The sequence below is a fragment of the Centrocercus urophasianus genome, unplaced genomic scaffold (assembly GCF_019232065.1).
Source record: "Centrocercus urophasianus isolate 14NV4802_14NV808 unplaced genomic scaffold, USGS_Curo_1.0 seq_14, whole genome shotgun sequence".
NCBI classification, from domain to species: domain Eukaryota; kingdom Metazoa; phylum Chordata; class Aves; order Galliformes; family Phasianidae; genus Centrocercus; species Centrocercus urophasianus.
The window spans coordinates 18,577,395-18,592,984 of NW_024884586.1; the positions used below are offsets into that span (position 1 = coordinate 18,577,395).

The 15,590-nt window shown below is 39.8% G+C and overlaps 1 protein-coding gene across 1 annotated transcript in view; it reads right to left on the reverse strand.

Moving 5' to 3' along the window:
• Positions 1–15,590, reverse strand: part of LOC122158038 (cytosolic phospholipase A2 epsilon-like) — a 39,024-nt gene that overhangs the window by 5,048 nt on the left and 18,386 nt on the right. Inside the window, exons 6-19 of the mRNA XM_042814355.1 lie at positions 11,343–11,479; positions 10,449–10,577; positions 9,791–9,831; positions 9,200–9,242; positions 8,724–8,787; positions 7,622–7,791; positions 7,398–7,493; positions 6,608–6,645; positions 5,388–5,523; positions 4,236–4,372; positions 3,629–3,854; positions 2,505–2,619; positions 1,949–2,086; positions 72–179 (exon numbers count right to left, since the gene is read on the reverse strand). Of these exons, the coding sequence (XP_042670289.1) occupies positions 72–179; positions 1,949–2,086; positions 2,505–2,619; positions 3,629–3,854; positions 4,236–4,372; positions 5,388–5,523; positions 6,608–6,645; positions 7,398–7,493; positions 7,622–7,791; positions 8,724–8,787; positions 9,200–9,242; positions 9,791–9,831; positions 10,449–10,577; positions 11,343–11,479 (1,578 nt within the window). The remainder of the gene's footprint in view (positions 1–71; positions 180–1,948; positions 2,087–2,504; positions 2,620–3,628; positions 3,855–4,235; positions 4,373–5,387; positions 5,524–6,607; positions 6,646–7,397; positions 7,494–7,621; positions 7,792–8,723; positions 8,788–9,199; positions 9,243–9,790; positions 9,832–10,448; positions 10,578–11,342; positions 11,480–15,590) is intronic.

Consider the following 15,590-nt stretch of genomic DNA (forward strand, 5'->3'; position numbering starts at 1 on the left):
AGAAAGAAGAAAGAAGAAAGAAGAAAGAAGAAAGAAGAAAGAAGAAACATTATGGTATAAAAATAACTCACCAATGTCAGTAATTTTGTCTCGGGTCCACTTGTGCCAGAAGTCTTCGGAATGAACAGATATGTACCAAGCATCCAAAAGATTCAGGGAAAATACACTACTCCAGATCCCTATGGCATAGGATATATTTGGCAGAGAGGAAACCAGTAAAGATCTGGAAGCATTTTCATTTACAATGACCTTCATTATTTCCTTCATTCTCCTGCAAACTATTCATTACATTACTTTTGTGGGTAAACAAAAGGAATCATCGTTATGAATCAGTATATGAATCCACAATGTATATAAAGAATTTGATTTATCAGTATGTATGAGCAGAGCTGGCAGTATTTTCGATCTATCTGCTAAAATATACATTTTTGTAATGTTGCAAATATCATCTTGTCAAGTAAATTTAGTATTTTCCAGCTGCCCTCAACATTTCCTGTTCTCAAGTTCCCGGTATTTGTAGTTCTAAAGGCTTTATTTATTTAACAGCACATAGCCCTGTTACAGGTACAAAACTGTCACACAGGACTGCCAGGAAATATTTAAGAGTCAGAATGAGAAGACTGACTTACAGCTTTTGGAAGTAGGAATTCTAAGAGCATAAATCTTTTTTATTTGTCTTCTGGGTATATCTGAACTATATTTTTCAGTTTTTCCATCCATCAACATATGTTAAATGGTTTAAAAAAAAAAAAAAAGGAATAAATCAAAGAGCGAATGTAATGGCAACCCAGACTGCCACCCATCTGCAATCTTTCAGGGTAACAAAACACCACTCCCTCACTCCCTGTTGTAGTTGCATATACTGTATTTGCAGCAGTGCCTTGCTATACCCTCCAAAATGCAGAACTAAACCTGGAATTTTTGGGAGAAACTGAGTAAACTGAGAAAGGGCTGCACACAGGCAGCTTGGCCATGGCCTTGACCCTTTGTGCAGAAAAGGTTCTGCTGTGTAGGAAGGAGCTACAAGGACCTACACGGTCAGTCCCTGCTCTGTTTAGGGGCTGAGGTGCCAAGCAGTTTGCTTCATTTGCAGAAAACCTTTGGAATAACTGTGTCACTGAAATAAGTAACACTGAATAAGGGGACTCTGGGTCAGTGGCTGGAAACAGAGACAGAAATGTCCCAGCATTGCTCTGAAGAAGTGGAGAATGCCAAGGAAAGAGGTGTAGGATGGGTGCTGGTGACCTGCTGACATTTCTGGCCAAGGAAGAGGACATACAGGCACTCTGTTGGATATCTGCAGGCAAGGGGATGTTCTGACATCAAACTGCTTCCTTGTGCCTCCTCATGAGCTACAGTGAAATCTCCACACAGGCAAAAAAATCTTAACTTCTCCAAACACCCCTGAAACTTCCTTTGTGCAATTGCTGGAAGTTGGAAGAACAATGAGGCAAGAGATTGCTTTCGCAAAGGGAAAAAAGCATTTCTTAGAGATTTGAGTGTTCTTGTGCAAGATAGGGAAAAAAAAAAAAGTAGCTGCTAAGATCTATTTACAATCCAAAATGGAAGTGTCCTGGAGGACTGATCAGTTTTTGCTGCAGCAGTAACATTTTGGAGAAAAGGCTTTCCTGCAGAGTCTTAAGCTAAAAACAGATTGCTAATTTAAATTACCTATGATATTAGACAAGTTCTGTTGCTGGCAAAGGTATGTAAATAATACAAAGGTCTCATGTCAGTAAGCATAAACATATATGAAGTCAAATAAATCTGTTCTATTGAACAATGTTTCAGAGAAAATAAGAGTCCTCCAGGTGGTGACCTGTTATGAATTCTTATGTTTTAACAAATTCTTCTGGTAGATAAAAATGTGATAAATGACTCATTTCAGAAGAAGGGTTTGCCCAGGATGGATTATATTACATCACATTTACCCAGGTCAAAAAGTTACCTTCCAAAAAGCAGATTCTGGATTCTGGGATTTTCTTCATCAGATGACCCATGAAGAACTCACTGCCAAAATCTTCTGCACGAATATAGGCACCATATTTCAGGAATCCTACCTCATAAGGAGTGAATTCCACCCATTCTGAAAAGAAAAGCACACAACAGGTTGATTACAAGCAGCAGAGGCTCAAATTAGTTGAATAAAACATATGATATTTAGCCAATTTAAGGAAGTCTGGTTCTGGTTACAGCAGACAGCTATTTTATTCACTGTGTATTTCGCATTGTGAACATAAAGAGTGAATTGCCTCCTTACATCTAAATGTGTCTGCAAACTTCAGGTTTTATGGCACTTTCTACTGACATGCTGAGCAGGTAATTTCAGGATAATGTTCTCTATCATCCATATACTGAGGACTTAAAGATCTAACTATTAAAAATCTACTTCTAGGTGAATTGGTCCCTAAGGGGATTTGTGCACTTAATTGATTTATCTAGTTGAACCTAAATGGACTCCTTTATGGGATTAAAAGTTAAAAGCAGTTCAGAAGTATGATTACCTCTAAAATCCTGGTCGCTGATTTTATCCTTCACATTGAGGGAGAGGTAGATGGGCAGGGGATTCTGACCACGGTTTAGTGCCTGCTGCTGATCTGTGAGCTTCTGGGTGTCCTCCTGTTTTGAAGAAAGAAGTAGCTGAGGACAGGCAGATGACACAAAGAGCTTCTCACCTTCATCTAAACCTGACAACAAAGAGCATCCCAGACTAACTACGACGTTCCCCACTGCTTTAATATAGGGAGATGCTCTGATTCCTCTCTCTGACCCTCCTCCATCTCAGCACTACAGCACACAAACAGTCCTCGTGATATGGACTGTCTATGTATATGGTCTAAGTTCACATGACGAAAAAAACTGAGATTTTAAAGGTCATTTACATTATCTTAAAAGAAAAATAAGTCTGGAAATATTTGAAAAATACTTTTGGCATTAAATATTTCATTCAGAAAGAGTAATCTCTGTCTTTAGCATCTCAGAAGATCCTCCTTTCTTCAGGTCTATGCCAAAGCCCAGACAGAGTTAATAGTCAGCGTGGCTTGTCCCTTTATGCTTCTGCTGTGGAGCATCTGACATGGTTAAGAAAGATAGAGGATGGTTTGGGAGTGGTGGCAAAGCTTCAGAGGAAGCTGTGCTTTTTCTTTGCCTTCTCACACTGTGTAGCTCTTTTGGAAAAGAACAGTAGGATTTTCACTTTAGTATTTACACATTAATTCAGTTGTTAATTAAATTGTTCATACTAGAAGTTTTCTATTATTTATTTTTATTCCCACCCTATCTGTCCCAGGTGTGACGTTAATGTCTGCATAATACAGTCAGCAAACACATGAACATGATACTGACAAGGCATGTTGTTGAGGCATTTATCTGAAAACCAACCAACCTTCTGCCACTTGAGAAAAGTGTGGTCAGACAATGGAACAGGTTTCCTAAGGGGGTTGTGGAGTCTCCACCTACACAGGTATTCAGAACTTGACTGGACACAATCCTGGACAACCTGCTCCATAGCTGCGCAGGCAGAGTTGTTGGACTGCAGATAAACTCCAACCTCAGCCACTCTGATTTACTTCTGCCCTCACTACTGTATCCATTAAGTATACAAATCTGAAAAGTCCTTCTGTTATACCTTGTCATGGAACATAGATTCAATGATGAGTCCCCACAGATCTGTGAAACTTATCTGATGTCCTTCCTGTTTCCTTTGGCATAACTCTTTCAAGTAGTATTTCAGACGGTCTGGAGCAAAACAAGCCAAGAATTTATTTTTAAGCACGTGCCTTCGGATATCATTGAGTGTTTTCTTAAGATTCTTCTGTGACCAGTCAGGATCTTCATACAAGTTTGCCATGGTCCTAAAGAAGAAAGAAACACAGTGTGAAATCTCAAGCTGAGCTTTAGGAAATTGTGGAGGTTTTTGTATCATGTCTTGATTTTCATAACAAAATACACATGTATGCAGTACCACAAACATCTTTAAGCAGGACTGCCTTAGCTCCAGATGCTAACAAATACCTACTGAAGGAAATGAGAAAAAGCTACAGCAGAAGAGGAAAGCCTTTTCTTAATAGCGCTGGCCAAAAATGCTATGAACAATGATGGCTTCTGGTGTTGCAGGTAGTAACCACTAGATATTCAAATGAGGCTCCAACTAGCAGCTCACCACTGTAACTCTGAGTCACTCACAGAAATCATTTATGGCAAACAAATGAAAACTTTGTTTAACTTGGCCTTACCATGTTGTGCCAGACAGACCGGTGACGTAGGAAACACAGTCCAAGACATTCAGTTCCTGCACGCTCAGAAGGTGAGCGTACATGGCTGTCAGAGCTCTCGTTCCACCACCCGTGGTCATGATTGCCACCACAGGTACCTGTTCAATCCCAAAATATGTGCAAAATACGTCATTGATTAGAAAAGAGAGTGTTACAACACTGCTAAAGTAATAAAGCTGCTGCATACCAGTGGTCTGCAAGGACAAGAAAGACCTGAATTTGTAATGGGGCACAGAAGGAATAAGAGACTCCCAGAAAGATTATGGAGTTTCTCTCCTAGAGATCTTCAAAAGCCAAATGAACATAGCCCTGAGAAACCTGTTCTGGGTGTTCCTGCTTGAGAAGGGGTTGGATCAGTTGGCTCCAGAAGTCCCTTCCAACCTCAATCATTCTGTGATTTTGTTTTTTCTGCCAAGAAATTGTGCAATTGGACATGAGATCCACTATCTCAAACGTCAAAATTTCAGTGTGCTATTGCAAAACCAAAAATAATGATTGAGCATGAAAAGGTAGTTCTTGCTACCTGAACCAGATTTTTACCAGATGCAACAGACCAGAAAACATGGGTGTTGTCTCACTATTTCTTTGTGAGTAACAACAATCTGTTATTCATGTTAAGCATGATAAAGCTTATCCCTACTATTGCATAAGTATTTCATGACAATACTAGATGTATCTTAACTGATGATTTTAAGAGAGCACTGACCAATTCAGACCAAATGAGACCAGAAAGTAATGACCCCATCCCCTTTTATAACTCTGGAGGGAAAGAGGAGCCATGTGCACCCAACCTCCTTGTATGTAAGCACAATACTTGGTATGTATTGCATTGTGAATACTTTACTTACTCTACCCTGATCTAGCTGTAGACGTCCCTGTTCACTGCAGGATAACTGCGTTAGGTGACCTTTCAGGGTCCTTTCTAACTCAATTCTCTGAGGATTTTATTAATCTTCCCTATGAGTACTCATTTATTCTGTAGAATAACAAATGTTATAGCTATAGCAAGCACATTAAACTTCCTGATTTCCTGAAAGTAAGAAAAAATGAATACAAATGTATATTTTGACATCCAGCTGCAAAGAAAGCAAAGAATAATTACGTCTCAGCTACCTCATCGTCCTCCAAGTCCTCCTCCAACTGAAGAATGTCCTTCAGAGCAGCCGCAACAACCTTCTTCCTTTTGCAAATGAAATCCTGTTCCTGAGCACACAGGTCAAAGCCCAGCCGTACATCGAGGTCTTCCTGGCTGGAACACAGCGTCAAGTATCTTACATCATGCTTACAGCATCACTCAGTAATTATATTGCTTCTACTTCATAAATAGACATGTCTTGACCATTATGCACACGAAGCAGAACAGGAAAAGATGAAATGCTCAGGTTTGTTCCTAGAGAACAACACTACATCTTTGTATGGACTAGGGGAGATAATTTTTTCCATCTTTTTTGCCCACTCCTCACTGAAGATGCCTGAAATTAGATAGAGCTGCAAGTAACAAGACAGCTCCCTTTCAGACATGAAGCCAAAAGCCTGCAGAGGGCAGGGTTTTGAAGATGGCTTTTAAATGCACCTTCAAAAGTTGTGCAAACATCCACAGGCACCCTCACATCATGAACAGAAGGTATGCTGCAAATGTTTGCTGTTGTTGGCTTTGTAGGGAAGCTCCTACAAAATGTCACAGATACATCCTCCAAAACTTACAAAGGCCTTAACCATGGCTCAAAATACACAACGTGATTCCCTGGTTTAAAAATAAGTTAATGTGAATTTATTTCTTTGTTTAGTGATTAAAATCTATGCAGGTACCTATATTACGTCAGGTTTTTTTTCATATCCTAAAGTCATCAGATACTCTGGCTTTGGCCTTCCTGTTCCCTTGTCTGTGCTTGAGGAAACACAATTGGTTTCTTTGAGTTCTGAAATGCAGTTTTGTTGAAAGTCTACCTTTGGAAATAATTGCTAGAGGTTTCTGTGAGTGCTCACATTGGCCTTCTGATGAATAATACTGATCACAGTAAAATATCAACAAAAAATATTATGTGTTCTAGATAAAAACTCTTGACTCTTCTTAACTCATTATATAGTTCTGTTACATAAAATCACAGTGAAACTCCGTGTTGTTGCAGGCCCATTTTATTTAATTGCCCAAAAAGAGGACAAGTTAGTACTTAAAACACAGACAATATCAAACGGATTGGAAATTGACTGACAATTACCCAAAAGCAAAGGGACGTGGTTTAGTGGTAGACAGTAGTGATCCAGATGATCTTATAGGTCTTTTTCAACCTAAAAGATCCTATAACTCTATTAAGACAATTAAGATCTCTTACCATTTTTTCGTCTTGAAGAGCAAACCAAATTTTCTGCACTGAAAATCAAAAGGTACAATAATGAATATAGATACTTTAAGACAGTCTGATTTCCTCACTTTCAAAGGGGCATAGTACTTTTGGGTCATCATTACATCTACAGAGTTCTTGACTTCGTTAAACTAAGACTGGGAGATAGACTGTCCCCTCAGTGTTTTGTTATTACCCAGAGATGTATGCTGATTTAACAAGTTAAGGTTTCAACACTATCATCTACAGCCTTTATCTTCCCTCTGTTAAGAAGTCCAGATTAGATTGCTCACACACTGCTTAGCTACACAAACAAAGAAGAGAGGAGCTGCAGTGGTTTACATCCCTGAAAGGCTTCATCAGGAAACACTGTTCTAGAACAAACTGCAGTATTTCATGCAAAAACGTGAGATGCAAGAGGAAGCCAAAGAGGCTGAACTCCACATGCACATGTGCGTGCAGCTCAGTTTGTCTCCAAGGGGGCTGAGCCTCACCCTAGTAGCCCTTGTAGCATCCAGTGACTTCCAGCTTGGTAAAGGACATGACCATATAAGGAGAATGAGCAGCAGCTCAGATGTTTTCTTCTCCTCCCATGATTTTCTCATTTATTTTGCTCAAATCAATTTACTTCATTATGTGTCACACTAGATGCAAGGGAGTTTAGAAAACAATCAGAATCAGTTCTGTATGAAGACAGAGGGACTTTAATGTCTGCATCTTTAGAACAAGCAGGAATTATTGAAAGTTTGCAAAGGATTCTCAATGGTTGGCAGATGATTACCTTGCTGACTGCTTCCTGCTCAGAAGGGAGCGACTTCAGAGGTAAAGTCAGGGGGATGCTTCTGCTCCTCCTTTCTCTGCATGTCACACAAGCACACTGAAAAGAAGCATGGAGGTCCTTTTGGTTAAGACAGAAATATTCTTATCTTGTTGCCTACTCACATATAAAGGTCAGTTCATAGGTCTGTCTGACATGTTGACTACCATGTTCAGGGGTTAACGTACAAAGCTGGGAATCCTCCTCTTCTTTGTGAGTGCAACATCCAATGAGGGTTGCTTGTATTTGGCATAGTGGAAGAGAGTGGGATCTGGGAGAGGGGAACGGGAGCCAGAGCCCAGTAAAACTCTCTGCGTTTCTTCAAATGATCCTCTCACTGTAAACGTTAGCTCATTCTCTAAAACAATGACATAAAACGCACAGAGTAGTTACTTTTAATTGTAAGTAAAGAGAAAAGCGGGAAAGGAAGCAAAAAAGCAATTTTCAAAAAAATCCCCTTCTCCTCTCCCTATGTACCTGGAAAGCTGACATCTGAAAGTGATCCAAGCCCGCACACTACAGGTCATTGTGTCGTTATAATAGACTGAACAAAAAGGCAGCTGTGGGTATGATATGAATGCCAGCAAGTTTTAGACAGCTGTTTTTCTATTGCAGCTCCATGATTACATTAAGTGCCACCAGGTACCTCGTGCTATAAGATATTTTCATATTTGGCCAAACAATGAGCAACAAAAGTTCTCAGTCCCCTAAAATAAGACCTGACTCTGCAGTAGTTGGCCATATTTATCCAAAGAGTTCAGCTAATTCTGCTGGAGTGTGTTATGCATGTTCTGAGGTTGCGTACCAGATGCAGCCCCTCATGGGAGGTGGGCAGAGGAACTCCTAGATTCTGGTTCTTGACCGGGGTCAGGCGTGAGCCAGCTGCTGAGTGGCTAACCCCTGCAAAAAATGAGGTGTTTCTGTGCGTGTGCACAAGTCAATCTGCCACAGGTCCTGAGGAAATTTAAGGCCAGGGACTATCATACTGAAGGAGGTAAGATTCTTCAGGAGTTAGCAATAGTACAGCAGGGGTTTTTAGCATCTCAGCTTGGGCTTTAGATACTTCCCATGCAGGCACCTTACATCATTTCTCATCTGGCACAAGGCTCTCTGAGCAGTCAGAACTTCGAACCTGCACCTGCTGCAGAACAAGCAGCGTTCTCTACTAGAAAGATTTTACAAATTTCCTTAGATGTGGTCAGTTAAAGCTTTAGTATTCAGCTGGTGCAATTTCTAGGTATTGTTAGAGAGGGTAAAAATCACTAATAGTTAAAGAACTAGGAAGCTTACCTGCAAACTGTTTTTTTTTCACCCTGCTGTCAAACTCAACTTCCAAGCAGGCCAGCTCACGGCACTGTAACAGACATGACCAGGACAGGGAATTAGGTTACTGATCCAGCCATCTCAACACCAGTGCTGGCAGCTGTTGGAAGGATCATTGCTTGAATGTGTGGGTTAAACATGCTGAAGGATTCTGATAGACCCAGTGAAAGAGAATTAACTATCACTATCATATGGTAAGATGGTGCTATGCTAAGTGAGTTGTAATATTTTATGGATGCAGAAAAAACAAAAGAAAATGGTAGCAGTCTGAAGGCTCCTCTAGAACTGTGTTGACCTCCTCTAACAAACCTCCTAATAGAAGTGTCACCAAAGAATGAAGACTTACAGTGTTTCTCTCACTACTGTCAAGTCAGCTAAGGGAAGGAAGGAGCAAGGAAGGCAAGAAGGCAAGAAAACAAAACAAGTAATGTTTTATGTTTTACCACTACTGCCCCATTTGTGATGATGGTTTCAGCATGATCCCGGCTAGAAAACAAAAATAACATGTATTTTATAAATCATATCATCTGGATTTTTTTTTAAACGAGATGTACTTCTCTGAGAGATTTTGGTTTTACTTGCTCCTTTCTATTGTTTGTAAAAATATGCTTCATTTTCACTAGATGCCACGTAGCTTACAGAGCAGAAATGATTCAATTGCAATAAAGCACCTGGGAAGTGCTTGTAACAAACTTAGTACTACAGGTATGCCCCAGATTGGGTAGCAATATTATCCTCAGCCATGAGCCATCCAAGAGAACCCATAGACTTACTGCAGTGCATATCACCAGCTTCTGAAAGTCACCTCCAAACCACATAAATAACAATTTCAAAAGAATGTTGTAGAATTAAAATCATGAACTTATTCTCCACGCTGTGGCATTTTTTTTCTTATAGTGATCTGCTGATGCACACATCGAGCTTGGAGAAAGGGAGACTTGCTATTGAGGTGAGACTGAGTGTACAGAACAGTTCCCTACATCAATGAATCTCTCTTTGAGCTGCTGCTTCCATAATAACGGGGTTTTACTCACATGTTCTCCAAGAGAAACTCAACTTCCAGCTCCTGACTCCCCTGAAAATGAATGAAAAAAAAAGGGAGATTCTCAGTCAGCATGTGCAGAGGTTTGCAAATGTAGCCTTTATTTGTGCAAGCACAGTTTCTTTATGCTTTATTAAACAACAATATTCTGTTTCTTGCTTGCTGTTGTCAGCATTAAAGGACAGATACAGCTTTTTCTTCTCTAAGGAAAGGGTGATCTCAGTTGTACTAGCAGAGCAAAGGATGTTTATAAAACCTTCATTTTTCACAACTTCTTAATTGCTAGCTTCCCTATGTTGAGAACAACATTCTAAAACTTGAAGTTTAGAAAACTGTCACGGGATATTGTGCCCTTGAATTGTTTTGGTTTTTATAATCTGTGTTAAGATTAGATAAACTGTCATTTTCTGTCAGTTAAGTTCAAAGCTTCCCTAAAATTTCATTTGTTCTGGGGCTTGGGCACTTGATCAGAATCTGCGCCAGATGAAACCAACAGCAATTTGAGAAGACAGAAAATTTTGCCATTAATGCACAGTTATCAAGATTTTAAGAAATTTTGCCATGTTTCTGGTGGTACAAGACATCAAATCTAGTACCTCAAGACATTTATGCTTTTTCCCTTCTGGTTAAACTTCTGACTGCGTTCTTACCTGTGGATTCAATGGGAATGCCACCATCACTCTTTTCCCAAGGGAGATTTTAGCTACATCAAAAAGAACAATAGCATGGTCATCATCACGAAAGATGTCATCATCAGAAACAGTCATTTCTAGAATATTCTGTAAAAAGAAATTAAAAAAATGTACAATTTATTAGCATGTCGTCAATAAATATAACATTGTGCAAATATCCCATGCTCAGCATCAGCTTTGGAGAGAGGAAATAAATAGAAAAGCATTGATGACAAATTGTCATCAGAGTAAGAAAATTGGTGTAATCTCCTTTTATAAGAAAAAGTTTCTAGCCTTATCAATTAAGGCTGAAATGAGATTTCTTTTCGGACATTATTTCTGCTTAAAAGTAACTCACCAAGCACAATATCTTAGGAAGTAATACAGATAACCATTAGTACTATATTGTCCTATATCAACAGAAGCAGTAAAGGTCACTTCATTATTAATAACTTTCAAGTCTGGCTTTTTGCGCTGTTCCTGGGCTTTCCACCTTCAAACAGCGGTGTTCATTGAGAATAGCGTAATTAGCAGTACTAAACTAGATTAAAAAATTAATTATACCAGAATGTAATAGCTTCTTGGCTTTGATATGCATTTATTTCCTGTCCTCTCTGCTCTAAGGCTGCTTTGTAGATTTACTTCATTGTTTCTCTGTAACGTCACTCTGCCATTGGTTTTCTCAGCCTTCTGCAAGCAGCTCAGGCTACAAACAAAAAGCAGCCGTGAGGAAGGAAGTAGCAAAAGCCAAAGATGTTCACTTCAGCTTGCTAGAACTTTACGTAAACTCAGATAGGCATTAGAAGTATTGACATCCTGTTTTGGTTTAAACCAAAAGAAACTGCATACAGATGAGATGAGAGCTCTGGGTACCTTGACTTTTCTCTGTATCCAGAAGTAGAAAGTTTCATTCCACACAGGATCTCTGCAGTTCTTGATGGTTTTTGTTTGGAATTTCTCATCTGAAGCAGTTGGCAACCAGAGACTCACGTAGCAATCAGACTGGCTTACTATAGAGACATAGGCACAAAATGTCTGGTAGAGCAACCACAGCACAAAAGATGGAAGCACATAAGTGCTCTGTAGTTTGAACACGGATAAGAGATGGCCAGTTCTTTCTCATATCCACAGGCTGATGCAAGAAGATAGGAATCATACAGATAGATAAAGATAACTTGTTCCTTGCAACACTGTTTTAATAAGCAGAGAATCCAAATAGTTATGCACAAAACTATATAATAGTTATATACTTAAATACAGTCCTAGCCAGTGATATAATAATATAAGCAGCCAGAAGCCTTATATTGTCCCTTATCAATATTTTTTTCAGCTCCCTGGTCATTTGCAGGAGAAGAAATTTGCCACATAGAAATCTGCCTGTATTTGACCATGCTATCACCTTATGGCAAACTAAATACTTTCAAGTGTTTGCTAGATCTCAGCAGCAAAAATCCCTATGCTCCACACATCTCAGCCTCAGACTCCATGATGCACAGAGAAGAGACAACAAGAAAAACTGGATATAAGTTGTCTCCATGGTAATAGTGGTCCATAGCTCATTCAGCCAGACCTCTGAGGGTGGCAGCACCAAATATGCCAGACTGGCATGAGCAGTAAGCAAAGAAATGAATTTCAGCTGAAACAAGGAAATAGCAAGAGAAGAAGGTACCAGCCCCAGTAAAGGAACTAACCAAGAAAGGTGGGAGGTTACAGGGGAGGTTATAGGGGCTAACAAACATAACAGGAGCATACTTAATCCTAGCATTTTTTTTAATGCTGACCTACTTTGCTTCATAACTGCTATGCGCAAGATTGTATGTGCTCTTAACATTTTTATATGCAACCCTTACATATGGAAAAAAAACTTAAACAAGATGAGGATATGATCTAGAAACTAGTTTTTTCAAATTCTCATTTCCATGTCTGCAATTTAATTCCATAAGAAATCTTTAAAAAATCAGGGTTTGAGTCCGATTCAGATAATAATTATCTGGCACGCATTAACCTTCCACGACAGAAAAGTTAATTATCCCACCCATCTTGAGTATTGTCTCCTTAGGTGGGGTAGGAAGGGAAAGATCTACTAGCAGTACAATTGTTCCTTCAGTATGTCAATAGGAAGCCGGGGATCCTTTCCTGGTGTTTGCTGAAAGACCTGGAAGCCATTTCCTACTCCACCTCTCTCCTCAGGAAAAATGAAGAGGCAGAAAGGCTTTGCAACTTGCAGATGAAGGGAAGGAACTTGCATTTACTACAAGGATTCCAACCCCATAGATCATGAGCCAAGTAAACACCAAAGAGATTCTGAGATCTTGAACAATAACTTTTCCAGAGACAACCGATCCTTCCCTTGTTGTAAACATATGCTTTGCTGAGAAAAGAGGAGAAAGGGAGAAATCTGGTCCCAGATCAATCACTAAAACTACCTACCCCATGGACAAAAGCATTAATGCTTGTTTTCTGTAAGCATGCAGTGAAAACACTGACTGCTGATAAAATGTTGTAAACCACTCACAGCCCACTGAAGCTGGCAGACCCACAGAGTGTGGGAGGAGAAGCACAGGCAAGCAGTGCCAGGTGCTCACCAGCAGTCTGCAACACAGTCAGAATTATGGGCAAAATGTACCATGTCAGAAGTTAAAAGAGGGATAGTTCTGGTGTCTGTGCTCAGATATATTGCTTTGCAATTTTTTGCCTAAATATAAAGTGTCACTTGAAATCTAGAGGCCATGTCAGGGGTTGTAGGATAACCCTGGAGGGTGATGACTGTCTGGCAGGGAGACCTTCAGATAACTCTTTACATTGAATCTGAAGGAATTTCTTAATACTACCAAGTAAACTCTGCACAAAGGATCTAAGTTGCCTTTCTGTCTTTGAAAGTGATTCCACAAGAAATATTTCAGTGTTGTGGGTTCTTACATAATCGAAGCAAAAGGATAATATCTTGATTTTGGCAACTACTGATGTAGGATTCTATTTACACTGTATAGGAGGGCTGTAATTACCAATCTGTCTGATACACTGAAATAACTCTCCTCACTGCAACATCTGATGGCCTGCCAAGCTATGAAGTACTTATTCTGATATGTGGTATCACCAGCTCTGATCTACAGTTTCTCAATAGGAAGCCTAGATCTCCACATGACTTCAGGCCATCTAGATTTTCCCTCCTCTCATTAATGCACTTATCACTCCTGATGCCAAGCATTCCAAAAACACAACTCCATCTTCCCCCAGAATCACCAAAGCAGATGCAATGTAATGTACTTCAAAAATGCTACACTGATCTGACTCATAAACGCTCTCCTTTTTTGATATCTGTTTACTATAAGATACAGGAAGAACTTTTCAATATTTTTGCTGTAACTGCAAAGGCCTGTTCTTTCCATCTCTTCTAAATGAGAATAGAGATGCTCTATCTTTTCAACGATACAGTGCATAAGATAAGACTCATGATACAACTGAAAAAAGCTGACAATGCTAGAAGTGTTGAGCATGAATAATCTGCCACAGCATTTATGAATCTCTTTTGTTACTGTTTCATCTACAGATTTGTTGGAGTGTTTCCCTCGATAAAACTTTTTCTTGAGTTTACTTGCTGAAATTATTTTTCCATATGAGCATTGCTTTCACAAATATATACTTAAAATAATCTATTGACAGTTCTTCATCAAACTATGGAAGCACAGGCTGTACAAACAGGCAATGAAATTGATTAAAAACAGGCTAAGCTGCCAGGCTCAAAGAATTGTAATCAGCAGCACAGAGTATGGCTGGAAGCCAGCCACTGGAGGTGCACCCCATGGCCTAACACTGAGGCCAATATTGTTTAGCATCTTAGTAACAATGTGGGTTATGGTATGGATTTTACAGATGGTACAAAACTGGGAGGAGTGCCTGACAGATCAGGCCAGCTGGAACCTCATGAAGTTAATCAAGGGAAATGCCGGGTCCTCCACATGAATGGGAATAATGTCACACACTGGAACAAGCTGGGGGCCAAATGACTGGGGAAATCTCTGCAGAGAAGAAGCTAGGGATTCTGATAAACACCAGGTGGAACATAAGCCATCAATATGGCTGACAATGCCAACAGCCCCCTGGGATGCATTTAGAAGGAGCACTATCAACAGGTAGAGGAAGGTTGACTTTCTGTCAACTCTGCACTTGTAAAGCTACATCAGAAGTGCTGAGACCATTTCTGGGACAAGAGAGAGACAGACACACTGGAGTGAGCACACCAGAAAGTCACAAAGAATCAGGGGCTGGAGGCATCTGATATATGTGGAAGGACTGAAACAGCTGGGACTCTTCAGCTTGTAACAGAAAAGGCTCCACAGGACCTTACCAATAAATCTAAATACCCAATGGGAACAAGAAGAGAAAGAGTCAGACTCTCCTCATCAGTGCTCAGTGAAATATAAGAGGCAATAGGCACGAATCAAAGTACAGGAAATCCCATTTAAACATAGCAGAAAGGTAGGTTTAAGAATACAAAACTGAAACAATAACTGTGAGAGTAGTCAAACACCAAAACAAGATGGCCAGAGAGATTGTTGAGTCTCCATTCGTGGAGACTTTCAAAGTCATCTGAACATCACTCTGAAAAGCCTGATCCAGCTGATCCTGCTTTGATCAGAAGATTTGACTTGATGTCTGAAGGAACCTTCCTCCCTCAGCCACTCTAATTCTGGGTATGATGTCAAGCCTAGCTAATCACAGACAAATTATGTATAATTGTTAGTAAGAGATTTTGACCTTGAAGATGAGGTGAGGTGGGGCCATTAGGACAAAGCATATCCTCTTCCGGTGGAGAAATAAACCATGCCACATATGTTTGTGCCACAGCTTGTCTACAATCTCTACTGATAGGAAGATGGGTTGTTTCCCATCAAATTCCTGCTATTTCCTATGTTCTCCTTGACATACAGGATCAGCTATTCCTCATGCTGTGACACTGATGTTATATATTCCTGTAGAAGTGTCATTAATTCATATGAAGTCAACTTGATATGCAAACAGGGAGACCAATAAAAATAACAGGATAGCAGGATGTCTGATGAAGATTGTTATAACCTATTATGTGGGAGAACTTGAAATGATTAACCAGTTTCTTTGATC